The sequence below is a fragment of the Nycticebus coucang genome, chromosome 14 (assembly GCF_027406575.1).
Source record: "Nycticebus coucang isolate mNycCou1 chromosome 14, mNycCou1.pri, whole genome shotgun sequence".
NCBI lineage: Eukaryota > Metazoa > Chordata > Mammalia > Primates > Lorisidae > Nycticebus > Nycticebus coucang.
The window spans coordinates 14,294,037-14,308,603 of NC_069793.1; the positions used below are offsets into that span (position 1 = coordinate 14,294,037).

General features: G+C 35.8%; 1 protein-coding gene across 1 annotated transcript; it reads left to right on the top strand.

The window, feature by feature from the left end:
- Nucleotides 1-13,345: 13,345 nt before the first annotated feature.
- On the top strand, nucleotides 13,346-14,305 carry LOC128564298 (olfactory receptor 10Q1). Its single transcript, XM_053559792.1, has one exon. It carries the CDS (start codon nucleotides 13,346-13,348, stop codon nucleotides 14,303-14,305), a length of 960 nt encoding a protein of 319 aa, XP_053415767.1.
- The last annotated feature ends 262 nt before the right edge of the window (nucleotides 14,306-14,567 follow it).

The window sequence follows — 14,567 nt, forward strand, 5'->3', positions numbered from 1 at the left end:
AAATAAACAAGTTTAAAATACTCACAATTTATGAAGAAAAGTACATTCTTAAAACCTGAGAAGGAAACAAATGAAAAAGATGGTTATTAATTAGCACAAGAAATATAGAAAGAAAATAACTAAAAGGCCTTGGAAAAAAAAAACATATACTATTAAAATTTTTATAAAATCTTTCAATGAATTGAATACATATTATCCTAGACAAAAGTGATTTCAGAATTAACATGTAGATGTTAAAACTTTCAAAATATTCAAAATATATCCTAGAGAGAAAAGAGATGGAAAACCTGAGACAATTTAGAAGACAAGCAAAACATATTGAGAAGCTCTTATATAGTCCTAATAGGAATTTCAAAAAAAGAACAGCATGAATAAAAGAAAATAAATGTCAAAATTGAAAATGACTAGGAAGTTGGTAAACTGAAGAATTGTGTAAGTCCTCTGCTTACAGGGCCACACCAATTTCTAAGAGGGATATGCTTTTAAAATCTGTTTTGGTTGACATTGTGAAATTGGAAAATCAAGAAGGAAAGATTTTTAGATGTCAAAGAGGAACACATCAAGTGATAACAATCAGACTGACAGCAGACTTCTCATAAAAACCATTGAAGTCAGTAGACAGTGGATAATTATCTTTGAAATAGCTGAAGGAAATTAAATACCCATCCATATTTCTACACCCAGATAAAATATCATTACAGTGTGATGGCAAAAAGAGGACATCTTCAAATATGCAAAGACTGATAGTTAATTTACTATTCACAGGTACTGAAGTATAAAGAAAGTGTTTCAGTAAAGGCAAAAAGAAGCAATTTATCTGATTGGAGAGTTGGAAAAAGAGAATGGAATATTACCAGATCATCCTCTTTTCTTTTTCTTTTTGCTCCCATTTTCTGCAGCAAGGTACCTTCTATCATGATCTCTGTATATGGAAAGAATAAACAAGAAGAATCATCTTCTGCAAAGGGAAGACCTATTCCTGTGGATGTCTATTAGGTTGGATTCCCTCAGAAATAATCCCAGAGTTAAGGATTTGAGCTCAAGTAGTTTATTTTAGGGGTGATATCAGAAATAACTGGTAAAGGAATGGGACAGTGAGGCAGAGCCGAGGAAACCAATGCTGTAGATAGTAGATAATATCAACTGAGACTAGGGAATCAATCTTGCTGAACTTCAAGGAAGACGATATAAAACAGGTTTCAGAGTAATACCACCTGAGGGATAAGAAATCTATGGCATTTATCTTTCATCTTCCCTCTGTCCTTTATTGATGATGTCACCAGAATAATGAACTCCTAGCACTTCTGGTCTGGTTTAACTGTGCACTGAGAGAGTCCCCTTTCAGTCATAATCATCCTTCAGGCCAAAAGTGCATATTGTTTCATCAATAAGTAATAGCATGCACAGAGATAATGTGTGCTGACGGATGTGAGTAAGGCACCAACAGAGTCTGTTACAGGAGGATAAAATCAATTCAGAGAAGAAAATATTACCAAGCACATCTGCTTACAGATCCAAGCCAAGTGTGTGAATTGTCTTTATAGGTAATAAGTAATTACTTATTACTTTATACTTATTCCTTTATTAATTAGCTATTGGCTTTATTGGTGGGAAGGGTAGTTTTGATCTCCACCTTTATGAACTCTGTAACATATTTATAACAGTTGGTTGTAAATGGAGGATAAAAATAAAAGGATACTGTTTATTGATCACCTAAAATTTCTAGGAGTCTAAAAAATTCATAGTAACAACTAAAAAATAGAAAGTAGAAAAATAAGTAAGTAAAAAATCATTATAGATAGAAAACACGAAGTGGTTCTTTTGGAAGTAAATGCTGAATATTAGTAATCATAAGAAAATTAATTAAAGTCAGATCTTATGAGACAAACAATGTTCCAGCTATAAATTATTTTTAGATGCCTATCAATATCTATCTTGGTATAATGTACCCCTAATCTGGTAGGCTAAATAATGGTACTCAAAGGTATATAGATCCTAATTCCTGCAACCTGGAAAGGACTTTGAAGATGTGATTAAACTGAAGATGTTGACATTGGAAGATTATCCTGGGTTATCCAGTTGGGCCATTTAAAACTGCAAGTGTTTTTTATAAAAGGGATTTGACTACAAAGGAAGAAGGCAATGTGTCAATTAAAGGAAGCTATTGATACTATGCTGTTTGCATTTTCAGCATATTGTGAAAATTTTATATTTCAGAATAACAAATGAAAATTTCAGGAATATAAAATAATGCAACCACTTTGGAAGACAGTTTGGCAGTTCTTACAAAGTTAAAAAATGCATCAATTCTGTAATACAAAAATTTGATTCCTAAGTGTTTAGTCAAGACAAATGTCTTTCAACAAAATAACAGATGAAATTTTTCAGTGTTATCTATACAATTAAATGCTGTTCAGCAATGAAAGGAGTCAACTGATGATACACCCCCAAAGGTGGATGAATCTAATGAAGGAAGCCAGACCCAAAAGGGAACATATCATATGATTCAACCTGCATGAAGTTCAGTAGCCGTCAAAGCTAATATACAATTTAAAAAAGAAAGAAAGAAAGAAAAAAGTGCTGGGCTCCAAAGCAGGTATTGGCTGGGAAGGGACACAGGGAAACTCTCTAGGATAATGAAACTTGATGTGGGTTACATATTACATGAGTATATGTATTTGTCAAATATGATTGAAATGTACATTTCACCATATGTAAATTGTGCTTTGATTTTAAAAGTTAAAAAAATATGGAGTTTTTGCTTTCCTAATTTAGCTTTAAAGTTGAACTATAAATTTCTAAAGGTAGGTTTGATTAAAAATTAAATTACCACAAAAACAAATTATAAAAATTTCAAAATGCTTTTATTTTACCACACATTCATACAATTATGAATTACATTTGACAAGTTAATCTTAGAATATCACACAATTTAATGTGTTCTATTGCTCATTACTATTTTGCAACTCATGCTATATGAGTTTGATCACACACACCCAGCCAGAAAGGTGTGATATCCAACTGCAATATTAGTGTGAAAAGCTCCTTGTGAGTGGCACAGGAATGTCACATTGCACTAAAAGTTTTGAAACAGTCTCAATTTCTGTGCATGTCTTTTACTAAATAAGCAACAAACATTTCCCAGATTAACTTTACTTTTTATAAACCAGTTGATTGTTCTTTTTCCTAACTGCTTTTAACTTAACAGTGTATAATACTTTAAGGCAAGCATGGAGAAGACAGACCTAAAGTTCAAAGTCAACCTCTTTCAAATAGCCATTTCCCAGATTAACCCATATTTTGAGCAGCACCATTTTAGTTGAGATCATCATTGGAAAGATAAACTGAACAAAGATATTCTTTTTCTTTTTAGCAAGGAAACATTTTATTTTTTTAATTTCAGATTATTACAGGGGTGAAATAAACAGTGGGTGCCAAAAATGTATAAACATTTTAAGAAAGGAAAAAACTGCATTAAATTGCAATACTTAAGTCATGTTTGACTTCTGCAATTACAAGAGATGCTCAAACGTGACTTGTATTCATCTTTTATCAGTATATAATGAGTATTACAATGCAAACATAATATTCCATTATAGACATAACATCCACAGAAACATGGACTCCTCGTGTAAGACCTGATTCTGCCTTAGAATCAGGAAACCACGCAACCACATAACAGGGAGAGAATCTACCTGTGGTCCCCAGATGGCAGTGATCTGTGATCATTACCTGAAAAGTTGACCATTAACTTTGTCACAGTTTATCAACACAGGAAATTTTTCCCTAATATGTTTTAGTTGGACTTGGTTCAGAAAATTCCATCAGGGAACTTCCTCTCTTTGGAGACTCATTATTTTAAAAGAAACATGTTTCAGGGCACCAAATTATCTAGGTTAAGTCAGCCTAAATCAGAGAATCATCCCTCAGTAAAAATAAGAATGCAGAAGGAAGCCTGGTCTGCCCATGCAGGAGTCTGGCTTGGGATAATTCCATTGTATGCCTGCTTTCTTGGTGTCCCTCTTTCTCTTTCACTACCCCAAGCACAGCTCTCTAAAACCTGACTTCTTTCCTAGACACCAGCACCATCTTTCCCATTCACACCTGGATATTAGATGGACATTGGCTTCTAATCACTCAGTCTTTCAAGGAGATTCTGGATCCTTAGTGAATTTTTATCCTTTTATCCTTTATCATATATATATAATGATAAAGGATATATATATATATTTATATTATAAATATATCCTTTATAATATAAATATATATATATATATTTAGAATCAGAAAGCCTTCTGAGAGAACAAACTTAACCCTCTGTGGAAGAAAATTTTAGCATTTCTAAACTGAAAAGAAACCTGTATAAATTTTCTTTGATCGTTGATGTGAAGTGAATTGCAAAGAGGTAAGAAAACATCTTCAGAGATACTACTTTATATAAACTGATTGATTATACTTTTTCCTACTTCATCTTAATTTATAGTGTATAATACTTTAAAAAAAGCATAGGGAAGCTGATATAGAATTCAAATTCAGCCTCTTTTTGTACAGCCGTTTCAATAAGGTGTGTTTTACATTTTTTAATTTTTTTATTTTTAATTATTACAGGTCCCTAACACTTGCATGTATTTATGGAGTACCTGTGATGTTCTGATACAGGCATATAATGTGTAATAATCAAATCAGGGTAATTGGGACATCCATCATCTCCAACATTTATTATTTCTTTGTGCTTTACATTTTTTTTAATTTTAAGGGAAAACATCCATTTTTATTCAGTGTTGCCAATTCTCCCTTAAAACATATAGAACTGTATAGTAGTACATTAACAAAAATATTGACACTTTGTAGCAATTTATAGTTTACAATAGAATTTAAAAGCATTCATTTTGGGGGGGTGTATTCATATTTTTATTTTTTTATTAAATCATAACTGTATACATTAATACATTTTTGATGTGGTACAATGTGCTGATTTTATATACAATTTGGAATGCTTACATCAAACTGGTTACCATACCCTTCACCTCACTCAATTATTGTGTTAAGACATTTATACTCTATTCTTGATAAATTTTTTTTTCTTGGAAATAGGTCTTTATTAATCTGATGGAGAATATGTATCTTGTCTTTTAAGGAGCATAGATTACAGTCTTGTTTGAGTGGCAAGCATTTGTGCTATAATCATACAAGTTCTTTCTTGTTGAGCGGTTATGGCATTTAGGAGGCAGCAGTTTTCAGATATAACAGAGGCTGGGCTGTTTCTGACTTCTATTTTTTTTTTTTTTAATTTGACATGTACCCTTGCAATATATACCCTAGGTGAGGTCCCACCAATTATCGTCCCTCCACCCACCTTCACTCCCCTCCTCCCCCTCATCTTCCCCTCTTCATCCTGGGCTATAATTGTGTTTTATCTTTCATATGAAAGTGTGAGTGGGTGATTATATATCGGTTTCATAATAGCACTGAGTACATTGGATACTTTTTCTTCCATTGTTGAGATACTTTACTAAAAAGAATATGTTCCAGCTCCATCCATGTAAACATGAAAGAGGTAAAGTCCCCATCTTTTTAAGGCTGCATAATATTCTGTGGTGTACATATACCACAATTTGTTAATCCATTCGCGGGTCGATGGGCACTTGTGCTGCTTCCATGACTTGGCAATTATGAACTGGACTGCAATAAATATTCTGGTGCAAATATCTTTGTTGTAAAGTGATATTTGGTCTTCCTGATATATACCTAGTAGAGGAATTGCAGGATCTAATGGCAGGTTTACTTTCAGTTCCTTAAGTGTTCTCCAAACTTCTTTCCCAAAGGAACATACTAGCTCGCATTCCCACCAACAGTGCAGAAGTGTTCCCTTTTCTCAACATCCACGCCAACATTTGTAGTTTGGGGATTTTTTTTTTATGTGGACTACTCTTACTGGAGTTAGATGATATCTCAAAGTGGTTTTGATTTGTATTTCTCTGATAATTAAAGATGATGAGCATTTTTTCATGTGTCCGTAGGCCACGCGCCTGTTTTCTGCAGAGAAGCTTCTGTTCAAGTCTCTTGCCCACCTGAGATGAGATCACTTTTTCTTTTCATTTGATAAGTTTGAGTTCTCTGTGGATTCTGGTTATCAAACTTTTGTCAGAAACATAACCTACAAATAAATATCTTCTCCCATTCTGAGGGCTGTCTGTTTGCTTTACTTACTGTGCTCTTGGCTGTGCAAAAGCTTTTTAGTTCGATCAGATCCCAGTACTGTATTTTTTGGTGTTGCTTCAATTGCCCAGAGGGTCCTCCTCATAAAGTATTCTCCCAGGCCAATTTCTTCAAGAGTTTCCCCTGAACTCTCTCCAAGTATCTTGATAGTTTCACGTCTTAAGTTTAAATCTTTTATCCAGTGCGAGTCAATTTTTTTTTTTTTTTTTTGCAGTTTTTGGCCAGGACTGGGTTTGAACCCGCCACCTCCAGCATAAGGGGCCAGCGCCCTAGCCCTTTGAGCCACAGGCGCTGCCCCAGTGAGAGTCAATTTTTGTTAATGGTGAAAGGTGTGGGTCCAGTTTCAGCCTTCTACAAGTCGCCAGCCAATTCACCCAGCACCATTTGTTAAAAAGGGAATCTTTCCCAATTTATGTTTTTGATAGGCTTTATCAAAGATCAAATGACAATAAATAGCTGGGTTCATCTCTTGGTTCTCTATTCTGGTCCATATATCTACCTCTCTATTTTTGTGCCAGTACCATTCTGTTTTGATCACTACGGATTTATAGTATAGCCTGAGTTTGGTAGCGTGATTCCTCCTGATTTGTTTTTGTTTCTGAGTAATGTCTTGGCTATTTGAGGTTTTTTCTGATTCCATATAAAAATGAAGTAGTGTTTTTTCCAGATTTTAAAGTATGACAGTGGTGTTTAATAAGATTGCATTAAACCTATAGATTGCTTTGGGTAGTATGGACATTTTAACAATGTTGATTCTTCCCAGCCATGAGCATGGTATGTTTTTCCGTTTGTTAACATCTTCAGCTATTTCTTTTCTCAGAGTTTTATAGTTCTTTTTATAGAGATCTTTTACATCCTTTGTTAGGTAAATTCCCAAATATTTCATCTTCTTTGGCACTACTGTAAAAGGAATAGAGTCCTTGACTATTTTTTCAGCTTGACTATTGTTGGTATGTACAAAAGCTACTGATTTGTGAGTATTGATTTTGTATCCTGAGATGCTGCTGTATTCCTTGATCACTTGTAAGAGTTTTGAAGTTGAGTCCCTGGGGTTTTCCAGGTATAAAATCATATCATCTGTGCACAGTACATGTTTGATCTTCTCTGACCCTATTTGGATACCCTTGATCACCTTCTCTTGCCTGAGTGCAATGGCTAAGACTTCCATTACAATGTTGAAAAGCAGTGGAGACAATGGGCATCCTTGCCTAGTACCTGATCTGGGTGGAAATGTTTTCAATTTTACTCTGTTCAATGTGACATTGGCTATGGGTTTGCTGTAGGTGACCTCTATCAGTTTAAGAAATGTCCCTTCCATGCCTATGTTCTTAAGTGTTCTGATCATGAAAGGATGCTGGATATTATCAAAAGCTTTTTCTGCATCAGTTGAGAGAATCCTATGGTCTTTGTTTTTTATTTTGTTTATGTGATGTATTATATTTGTAGGTTAAGAAAAAGGGAGAGAAAGAGGAGACGCAGAAAGGGGAGAAAGAGAGAGAAAGAGTCACAGCATATGACAAACTGATATGGCACTTACTCAATGCCTAAAATATTGACAACCTGGTCTTTTACAATAAAAGATTTCCAATCCCTCTTTTCAAGTGTAGGGAACACTTTAAAGTATATTGAACAAGAATTAAATAAATAAATGACATAATGGATTGGGTATTCACACTTCCTAGATGAGGAAAATGAGGCTTTGATTGTGGTTTATCCAACATCATCTAACTGGGAAGAAACAAAATCAGTGCTGCAAATTTTTAGTAGTTGCCAAATGTGCACAACTGTGCACATATATATATATATATGCATTTAAGTATCTATCAATGTTTCAATTTGTGTCAATGGATCGATCTATTTAGAAAGAGGAGCATTTTATGTCTTTACTTTTCTAAAAAAGACGCTTTAGGAAACTTTCACTAAGTATATTTTCCCCCCAAATTCCATTAAATGTCAGGTCTTTTTTACGTGATTGAGGGCAAGGACCATTTTTATACCATTTTTTCCATATTTTCCCACAGACCTGAAATAAGATTTCAGCATATAACATGTGCTGGTAAAGGCTAGTTAGCTTCCTTGATTGACTGACTGACTGATTGATTGACAGCACTTAGCCTGATGCAGGGATAACAATCTTGTAAGTCAGGTGTAAGCATGGTTCTACAGGAGTTCACATCCTAGGAACACCTTCTCCTGAAGGTGTGGGGAGAAAGAGAATCAAGGATGCTTTCTGGATGAATGATTCTTAAACTGAAGCCTGAGCTGAAATATTTTTAAATTAGCTAAGAAAATGAAAAAATGGAAAAGTTGCCAGGCTGAGGAAGTTTCAGTGATTTTAGGAGAGGTAATAGAGTATTTAAGAGATTGGGGAAGGAAGGGGACTGGGAAGAGATGAGCCCCAATTAAAAGATAGGCATGCGGGCGGTGCCTGTGGCTCAAGGAGTAGGGCGCCAGTCCCATATGCCGGAGGTGGTGGGTTCAAACCTAGCCCCGGCCAAAAAAAAAAAAAAAAAGCTAGGCATGCGAAGATAATCCAGCCACAAAACACAAATACTGTATGATTCCACTTGTGCGAGGAACCTAGAGACAGAAAGTAGAATGGTGGTTGCATGAGGCTGGCAAAGGGGAAGATAGGAAGTTATTGTTTAATGAGGTAGAGTTTCAAGTCTGCAAAATGAAAAGAGTTCTGGAAACGGGGTGTGGGGTGATGGCTGAACAAGAATATGAATGTACCTAACACCATCGAACTTTATACAAAAATGGTTAAGATGGTAAAGTTTATGCTATGCGTATTTTACAATAAGAAATCTTTAGAGGAAGAAAAAGACTAGGCACAACACAGGGTACTTTGCATATATTTTAGCTGTCATGCACACCACTCCTGCAAGACCAGAGAGCTGGCATGTGACACAGTCAGGATTCAAACGCAAATGGAAGGACCTTAAACACTGTTAAGTTTTCTCTGGGAATAATTAACTCAAGAACTTACTTCCCAGTGCTCAACGCCTTTAGAGGGACATAAGGGGCAGGAATTACTTTCAGAGGCTTCTCAAGTTACTCTTCATAGAAGATTGCCTCATCAGACTCTAACAGACCAGTTCAACTAATCTGTCTTTTCTGTGAATATCTTAGCAACATCTTGACTAAGTTGCAAAGCAATTAATATATGTTAAAAGAGCAAAATCCAAGAACCAAAGACTACAAGGTCAATTCTACTTTCTAATACTAATTAGGCTTGCTGGGTTGAGGTCTTGGTTTTGCCTTTAACTGTATAGTTTTCTAATTCCTTTGTGATTTCATTTTTTGAAAAAAACATTTTGATCATCCAAACTAAACGTCAGTTTATAGGTAGAGGGAAATAGTGTCAAAACAAATATTAGCTCGTTTTTACAATGCTGTGGTTATTTGAAAAATAGTAAGAATTGACATTTGGTGAATGTTTACAGGGGCTAACATTATTTTAAGTGCCTTTTGTATATTTTCACCAGATTATCACAGAAACCCTGTTGGTAAGTACATTTCCATATTATAGGTGAAAAAATTAAAATGTAAAGATTTTATGTAACATGTCCAAGATTATTTTGAACCCAAGCTGCCTGATGACAGAGCATGTTCTTAACCACTTTACTATGCTGCCTTGACTTAGTTGTGTGAGATTCATATATATTTTCTGTTTATTGAAATACTTTTTTATTCCTGCAGTTATTTTTTATTTCTGCTATAATTTTAATGCATTATATATTTATGAAATATTATAATGTGTGCAACATTTGAATTTTTAATATAAGTTTCCACCCTTGTTTTTTTGAACATGTATTTATTCTCACTTGGTTATTCTTCCAAATAAACTTCAAAATCACATTATGCATGCACATACACACTCAAATTCCCTTGGAATTTTTATCATGTTTGCACCAAATATATACATTATTTTGAATATTATTATAATCTCTTAAAATATTGAATTTTCCCAACCAAAAAAAAAAGCATTGGCAATTGCTTTAAATTTGTGTTGGTTATTGCATATTACATTTATTGCCATTTTATATTTGTGTGTCTTTTGGGGATTAGAATTTTCTAACTAGTTATTGTTTATACACAGAAACAATGTCATGTTTCATATACAGTAAAAACACTTTCATCTAAAGCGCCAATGCTTAATCAATAATTAAAAAGTCATTTACTAGGAGATGAATTTTTTCATAGCATAAATCTTAAATATACCTAAAATCTTAATTTAACTTAAAACATATAAGTCCCAAACTTCTGAGGTGTGACGTGACCAAGCCTTTTGTTATGCATGTGATTTGGGTTGAATTATTGCCAATGGAAGTGCTCGTATGTGAACCACAGCTACAAATCATTGCCTACAATTTGCAAAAACAGTGTCTTTAACATTGGAATGAAACAAAATGCATACTACATCATCCAAGATTTTGGTGATTTTGTTCCTTAAATATATACAGTAATTCTGTCCATCTCAGCCAATTCTTCAGTAAATTATCATTTGTTTGCAATTCATTTTTATCAAAGAATTTCAAACACTGATTTCTATTGAAAGAATCCTTTTTCACATTAAGTTCAATATCATTTGCAGCATTTCATGCACTATTTTCTCAACTTTGGCAATATCAAGTTTTCTTAGCTTATTGAAAGTTGGAAACAAATACAGTTGACTTGATAAGTAAAAACCTCAACTTAGAGGTTCGTAGAACTGCTCAGATGTATTGAAGTGAAATCTCCTTGCCCAGAGTTGAATGTGCTATGGACACCTGACAGTGTTTATAGAGGTAAAGAGAACAAAGAGCTTAAATGGAAATTGGTTAACTATTGACCAATTTAAGGAATTTCCTTATTAGTTCTAACAACTTCTTAGTTGCCATGGAGTTTTCATTGGGATAATCAGATATCTGTCATCTTTTTTGGTTGGGATTCGTGGCTTATTTTTTATTTTAGGACTTTCAGAAAAAAATAATAGTTTTTCCATGGCACTACTTTTTTCCCCTCTTAAAATTTTCTTTTGATTCTTAAATCAATTTGAAGTTTTTTTTTTTAACAAAGGAATGTATTCACATCTAAACTTATTGTCCTAATATATTTTATTCTGCTTCTGAAAATTTTTTTTAAATAAGATTTTTGTTACATACAGTTCCTTGCCAATTTTCGTTGTCCTTGTTTTAAACTATAGCTTCATTCTTTCACTTTTTTATTTTTAGGGAAAAGATACGTATATATATACAGTGTGTGTGCATAATTTCACATGTATTATGTGATATGTATATTAATATATTGTATGCTATATACATTTGAAAAAGTACATTCTGTTGGTGCTTAATATTAGTGATTAACCATGAAAGTTAAAGAATGTAAGAAGAATGAGCTTCACTTATCCACATCTAAATAATAATGTGGCTTATATTAAACCATTCCCCATACAGAAAATCAGCACAATTTCACATCTTTCCTCTCCCTTACCCATTTTCTTACTTCTTTATATTTATTGAAATATTAGATCCGCATTACTATTAACATTTTTCTCATTATTCAATTTTTAAGAATTATGCTTGAAAATTTTCTTCTTTATAAAACAAAATTGAAATAATTACTTAGCCATACCTATATTTTACTGTATTTTAATTCTCTCTACTTTCATATCATAAAATAGCCAATGTTGAATTTTAATTTTGATTTTTAACAAAGTTATTTTTCTGAACTGCTTCCAGAATGCATGTGGGTAACAGATATGCAACGATTGGCAAATCTGAAGAATTCTTTTCGATGTTTTTATACATGGATGACGACTTGGCATAGGATTCCTTGATCAGAATTTATATTCCTTAAAACATTCTCTTTTTAAAATTTTTTTATTATTAAAAACATTCTTGATAGTAATCCATCATCTCTTGGATTTTTGTGTCACAAAATAGGACTTTTAGACACAAATCTCTCTGAGCGGTTACTTTGCAGGAAGTGTTTATACATATTCTTTCTGCTTTGGAATGTTTTGTTCCCTCCTTATCTTTCCTTATCTCTGGTAGCTCCTCTCTTCTTTCTGTCTACCACACATCCAAATACTTTCCCATGGTAGGCTATTTGAATTCTAAAATTGGGGTTGACAATTCAAGTCCTACAGCAAATACACTAATAAATAAGTAGCATATGTTCAGATAAAATTGGAATAGAGGTATGATACCAATCCTTCATGAGGCCATAACATTGGGATTAGTATAAACAGTTCCATCATCTAATGTGTTATCTGCAAAATAAGTATTTATAATTATACATTATGAATCTCTAGCAGAAATAAAGACCTGACTCATAAATCTGTGTTTCTGTAATTTATTTTTATTGTATATATTTGATTGTACAATATGGTGTTTTGATATACAGATACATAGTGAATTAATTATCATCCTCAAACGCATTAACATGTCCGTCACCTCACATAGCAATTTTTTCTGGCAGGAACACCTAAAATATACCGTCTTAGCCAATTCTCAGTGCATAACACAATATTATTACCTTATTCATCCTATATAGGGGCAAGTTTGCATCCTTTCACCTGTGGTTCCCATTTCCTCTCTCTCACTGCCCTTGGCTACCTCCATTCTACTATCTTTAACTTCTACTTAAAAAGCCTTTTTTCTTTTTTTTTTTGTAGAGACAGAGTCTCACTGTACCACCCTTGGTAGAGTGCCATGACTTCACAGGACTCACAGCAACCTCTAGTTCTTGGGCTTCCGCGATTCTCCTGCCTCAGCCTCCCGACCAGCTGGGACTACAGGCGCCCGCCACAACGCCCGGCTATTTTTTGGTTGCAGTTCGGCGGGGCTGGGTTTGAACCCTCCACTCTCGGTATATGGGGCCGGCGCCCTGCTCACTGAGCCACAGGCGCCGCCCTTAAAACATTCTTTAGATAGCCTGTTTCTCTTCTTTAAGAACATGCACATGAAGATTTCTCAGGAAATTTATCCCATAACTTCTATGACAATTAGAATCTGAATGACAATTATGTGATTTCCACATCAGAAACAAAACTCAGTTCATTTTTATTTTTTTTTACTCCAGCCATGAAGCAACTCAGCCAGTGAGGGCTGGGCACTTCTATGCTTCTTTTGCAGAAGGCATGTTTGCCTGGACACCTGTCCTCAACCACTCTGGCCCCACGGAGTTCGTGTTCCGCGTGTTCACCACAGTCCCCGAATTCCAGGCCCTCCTCTTCCTGGTCTTCCTCCTCCTGTATTTGATGATCCTTTGCGGCAACACAGCCATCATCTGCGTGGTGTGCACACACAGCTCCCTCCGCACCCCGATGTACTTCTTCCTGTCCAACCTGTCCTTCGTAGAGATCTGCTACACCACGGTCGTGGTGCCCTTGATGCTTTCCAACATTCTGGGGCCCCAGAAGCCGGTTCCGCTGGCTGGATGTGGGGCCCAAATGTTCTTTTTCCTTACACTCGGTGGCGCGGACTGTTTTCTCTTGGCGGTCATGGCCTACGACCGCTACGTGGCCATCTGCCACCCGCTGCACTACACCCTCCTCATGACCCAGAAGCTGTGCGTGCAGATGGTGGTCGGCGCCCTGGGCCTGGCGCTCTCCCTCTCTCTGCAGCTCACAGCCTTGATCTTCACGCTGCCCTTCTGCGGGCGCCGCCGCGAAATCAACCACTTCCTCTGCGACGTGCCTCCGCTCCTGCGCCTGGCCTGTGCTGACACCCGCGTGCACCAGGCCGTCCTCTACGTGGTGAGCGTCCTCGTGTTGACCGTCCCCTTCCTGCTTATCTGTGTCTCCTACGTGTTCATCGCCTCTGCCATCCTGCGCATGCGCTCCGCCCAGGGCCGCCGCCGGGCCTTCTCCACCTGCTCCTCGCACCTCACCGTGGTCTTGCTGCAGTACGGCTGCTGTGCCTTGGTGTACCTGCGCCCCCAGTCCAGCTCCTCGGTGGATGAGGACCGCCAGTTTGCCCTCGTTTACACTTTTGTCACCCCCCTACTCAACCCTTTGATCTACACTCTTAGGAACAAGGATGTCAAAGGCGCTCTGAAAAACATCATCAGTACCAAAGGGACATCTGAAGCTGTCTGAAGTTTGGGGAGCCCTCCAGCAGGTGACAGCTGTGAAGGGCTCATATGCAAATGCCCGATGTGCCTTCATTCCCCCACACTTTGGACTTTAATTAATTCTCTGTACCTAATACACATAGTTGCTGCAGTTCATTCTCACTTTTTAAAAGTTCTATGAAACCTTAAAATTCAAAAAAAAGTGGATAGGGATACTGTAGAATGCTGCTGTTCACTTAACCCAAAGTTTAAAAGTTTTTCTTTTCTTTGAAATATGAGTCCAGCAA

Excerpts from the sequence above, each read along its gene's own strand:
- LOC128564298 (XM_053559792.1), top strand. The coding sequence starts at position 13,346 with ATGTTTGCCTGGACACCTGTCCTCAACCACTCTGGCCCCACGGAGTTC.